We start from the raw sequence: 4,181 nt of genomic DNA, 5'->3' as shown, positions 1-4,181 counted from the left end.
CCCCTCTCTCTTGCTCTGTTGGTTGGTGCCTCAGTTTCCCCCTCAGCGCTCACGGGTCTCTCTCCTTCTCTCTCTCTCTCTCTCGCAGGGGAAGGCCACGCCCGCCATGAGCTCGTCGGCGCTGCTGGCCGAGGGTCCCCTCGACCCGCCGGTGCTGCTGGCGGACATCAAGACGGAGCCCCCCGAGGAGCTGCTGGCCAGCGACTGCAGCCAGCCCCAGGCTGAGCCCGTGGATCTCTCGCTCAACAAGTCCAAGGTGGCTCCCGCCTCGGCGCCGCCACCGCCGCCTCCCCCCTCCTCGGTGCAGTCCTCGCCCATGTTGGTGGCCCCGCCGCTGCCCGCGCCCGCCACCGTGTCCATCCCGCCCTCGGGCCTCAGCTCCACCTCGGCCATCCCGGCCGTGCTGTCGCCCGGCTCCATCCTGGCGTCCACGCAGGGCAGCGGCGGGCAGCAGATCCTGCACGTCATTCACACCATCCCCTCCGTCAACCTGCCCAGCAAGATGGGCAACCTGCAGACCATCCCCGTGGTGGTGCAGTCGCTGCCCGTCGTCTACACCACCGTGCCCACCGACGGCGTCACCGCCATCACCGTGCCCCTCATCGGGGGCGACGGCAAGAACGCGGGGTCCGGTAAGGGCAGCCCTGAAGATTGGGGGGGGGCGTGGGGAGGACGCCTCACTCTTTAAGGGGATCAGGTTTTTCCACTGTGGGGTGTTCCCCCCCCACGCACCGTGTGCCACCTTCGCCCTCAGCCCCCAGCCTGTGCCCCTCAGGGGACACGGCAGGGCGGGGACACGCGGGGCATGGCACTGCCTGTCCTCCACCCATGCTGCTGCTGGCAGTCTGCCTGCCCTTCCCACTGGCTGCCCGCTGCCAGCAGCTCTGGTTTCAGTTTGCCTGCTTCCTGTGCCCCCTGCAATCCCCTTTCCCAGGACATTCCCTGGATGTGCCCTCCTCTGGGCAGGAGCAGGCAGCCAAAAGGGTGCCCCCCGAGTTTTTCCCTGCCTCGGGAGTTTCTCCATCTGCCCAATTGGATTTGATTCTGTGGGGGGACGGAGAGTGTTCGGAGCCCTGCGGGAGCAGGGGGATGGTGGTTTTGATGCTGTGGGGGTGGGTGAGTTTGGGGGTGTCCCTTTTCTGTGCTCACCAGCCTCACCCCTTCCCTTTTCTGTGCCAACAGCTTTCCTATCCCGGACCCCACCTGTGAAAATGGACCCGGGCTCCGTGTTCCCCATGGACATGAACAGCGACAGCGAGGACAGCGCCTCGGAGAGCGGCCCAGCCCCGTTCCAGGACCTCCAAAGAGAGTGAGTCTCACCCTGTCTGTGCCTCCCCTCCCTGTTTGTGCCCCCTGGGTGCCCCACAGAGCCCAGGGGTGCCAGGGTTGTGCCTCCAGCCCTCCCTCCTCCAGCAGGCCGGCAGTGAGGGGGCCCAGGGCCGACTCTCCCGACCTGAAGAAGCGGCGTATCCACCAGTGCGACTTCGAGGGCTGCAACAAGGTCTACACCAAGAGCTCCCACCTCAAAGCCCACCGGAGGATACACACAGGTGGGAGCAGGAGCAGTGTCCCCAGGAGCCCCATGGGCTGGGGGCACCCAGGGATGGGCTGAGAGGGTGATGGTGGGTCATCCCTGGGCTCTGGGGTGACCTTTTGGGGGTGCTGGCACTCCATGCCAGAGCTAGGGGACACTTTGGGGGCTTGGGGAGGCCTTTTAGGGGGTGCAGGGCCCTTTGAAAAAAACAGAGAGGGGCCCTTGGAGAGGCCCTTTGGGGGCTCAGGGTGCTGGCACCCTGTGTCAGGGCTGGAGGCTTTCCTCTGGGGTCATAGGGGGCTCTTGGGAGGTGCTCTCTGTAGGCACAGGGGGTGCTGTTACCTTCTGTCAGGGTTCAGGGTGGCCCCCTTAGGTACCTCTGGGGGACTTGGGTCCTGTGTTGGAACCCAAGGCCATGTGTGGTCCATCCCTGGGCTCAGGGGTGGCCCTTTAGTGGTTCTGGCACCCTCTGCCAAAGACTGGGGAGTCCCTTTTGGGGGCTCAGGGTGCTGGTACCCTGTGTCAGGGTACCTTTGGATCTCTTGTGCTCTGTGCTGCCCTTCTGTGGTGCTGGTACCCAGGGCCACGCGTGGTCCGTCCCTGGGTTCAGCGGCGACTCTTTGGAGGTGCCAAGGAGCTGCCCTTCCCTGGGAATAGCCGGGGGGCACATGGGGGTCGCTGCGGCAGCGCTGACCCTTCTGTGCCTCCCCCCCACAGGTGAGAAGCCCTACAAGTGCACGTGGGAAGGCTGCACCTGGAAGTTCGCCCGCTCGGACGAGCTGACGCGGCACTTCCGCAAGCACACGGGCATCAAACCCTTCCGCTGCTCGGACTGCGACCGCAGCTTCTCCCGCTCCGACCACCTGGCCCTGCACCGCCGGCGGCACGTCATGATGTGAGCTCGGGCTTCTGGGGGTGCCAGGGGGCCCCCGCGCCCCTCCGTGTGCAGGGACTGTGGGAGCAGAGAGGCCGAGCTAACTGTGAGCAGCCTGTGCCCGCTGCGGGAGCCCCGCTGGCACAGCGCGAGAAACTATGGATTCTGGACTGCTCCTCCTTCTCTCTTGTCCCCAACTCTTCTGTTTCCTGGGATTCTCCTCCCCACTCGGCACGGCTGGAGGCTCCTCCTTGACTCCTCACCCGGGATTCATCCAGCAGCTGCCTCCTGACCTGCATCTCTTCAGCCTCCTGCCTGTTCCACCTGGTGTGCTTGCTGTCCCCTGCCCCCTCCCAGTGCCTGTGGGCAAAATTTGGGAGCCGTGGCAAGGACAGGGAGGCAACGAGGCTCTTGTGCAGGAGCTGTTGGCCTCTTCCCTCTCCCTCCCAGACACTGTCCCAGTGGGAGAAGGGACCCTGGAGTGTCACCTCTGTGTGTCCCTCGGTGCGTGCTGGGCTTTGTGGGAAGTGCCAGGGTCACGTCGAGGGCCAGGAGGAAAAGAGGAAGCAAGAACAGGGGGAAACACAACCCCACAGTGACCCACAAACAAGGCCACCACCACCACAAAAAGGGAAACTCTGTGGAACGTGAAACTTTGATTTTATGGCATTTTAAGAGGGGGTGGGACGGAGGGGGGGGAATGAGAGCCACCAGCTCTCGGGTTTTTTGGAAGCCTCTGGGCCACGTGAAGCGTTTCTAAGTTAAACCAGCGGCTGTGGCCACACACTTTGCTTTTTAATTATTGTTTTTGTGGAGTGTTTCTTCTTCCTCCTTCCCCCTCAGCCAACCTCCCCCTGATTTCTGGGAGGGTGGCAGGATTTGGGGTTGAAGCTGTTGGGTGGTGGGAGGGGTGATGGATGGGGGCCATGACACCCTAATCCTCAGGCTGTCCCTGCAGGGGCTGGTTTGAGGGACGAGCTTCCCAAAATGTCTCTTGGAGCTGATGCCTTTGCCTTGGCTGCTTGGGGAGGGGGCAGCTGATGTGGGGAGGGTCTGGGGGAACAGTTCAGAGACCTGTGGCCCCTAAAAACAACTGATGGCAGCTTGGGATACTGCTTTTCCTCTCCACTTCCAGGGTGTTCCATAGGCAGAGCTTTGTGGTTCCTGACCCCCCTGGGGCTGGGCACAGCTAGAGGGTGACTCAGGGTGGGCACAGGTGATTCAGGTGAAGTGCCAGATCCTGCACTTGGGCACAACAGCCCCCCAAAAGCCACAGGCCTGGGGCAGAGGGGCTGGCAAGCTGCCAGATGGGGAAGAATGTTTCAAATATATTAATGGCAGTGTAGAAATGATGTCATCCTGTTCCAGGATGAGGGTGGTCACCTCACCAGCAGGGACAGGGACAAGCAGAGGAGTTTAACCCTTTCTTTGTCTCCATCTTCAACATGGATGATGGACCAAGGGGGGCCTCAGTGCCCTGAGCTGCAGGACCGTGACTGCAAAATGATCAACTCCAAGTGGAGCCTGAAATCATGTGGGATCTGGTGCTCCAGCTGGATCCCTACAAATCTATGGAGCCTGATGGGATTCATCCCAGAATCCTCCAGGAGCTGCTGATGTCATCACAAAACTTCTCTCCATGATTTTTGAGTGGTCTTGGGAATCCAGGGTGTTCTCAGTTGACTGGAATCTGGAGAATGTTGTCCCCATTTTCAAGAAGGGCAAGAAGGAGGATCCTGGAAACTTCAGGCCTGTCAGTCTCACTTCAGTGCC

At 61.9% G+C, this 4,181-nt stretch overlaps 1 protein-coding gene across 2 annotated transcripts in view; it reads left to right on the top strand.

The window, feature by feature from the left end:
* KLF8 (Kruppel like factor 8) overlaps positions 1 to 3,207 on the top strand; it is an 11,332-nt gene extending 8,125 nt beyond the window's left edge. For both annotated transcript variants that reach the window (XM_027696192.1, XM_027696193.1), the window contains exons 2-5: positions 89 to 632; positions 1,183 to 1,309; positions 1,417 to 1,550; positions 2,252 to 3,207. In XM_027696192.1, coding sequence (XP_027551993.1) covers positions 107 to 632; positions 1,183 to 1,309; positions 1,417 to 1,550; positions 2,252 to 2,433 — 969 coding nt within the window. In that variant the 5' untranslated portion in view covers positions 89 to 106 and the 3' untranslated portion in view covers positions 2,434 to 3,207. The remainder of the gene's footprint in view (positions 1 to 88; positions 633 to 1,182; positions 1,310 to 1,416; positions 1,551 to 2,251) is intronic.
* Positions 3,208 to 4,181: the final 974 nt, after the last annotated feature.

The sequence above is a fragment of the Neopelma chrysocephalum genome, unplaced genomic scaffold (assembly GCF_003984885.1).
Source record: "Neopelma chrysocephalum unplaced genomic scaffold, ASM398488v2 Primary Assembly neopelma1_105, whole genome shotgun sequence".
NCBI classification, from domain to species: Eukaryota; Metazoa; Chordata; class Aves; order Passeriformes; family Pipridae; genus Neopelma; species Neopelma chrysocephalum.
The sequence above is the reverse complement of the archived record's forward strand: the minus strand, read 5'-3'. Positions and strand labels throughout refer to the sequence as shown.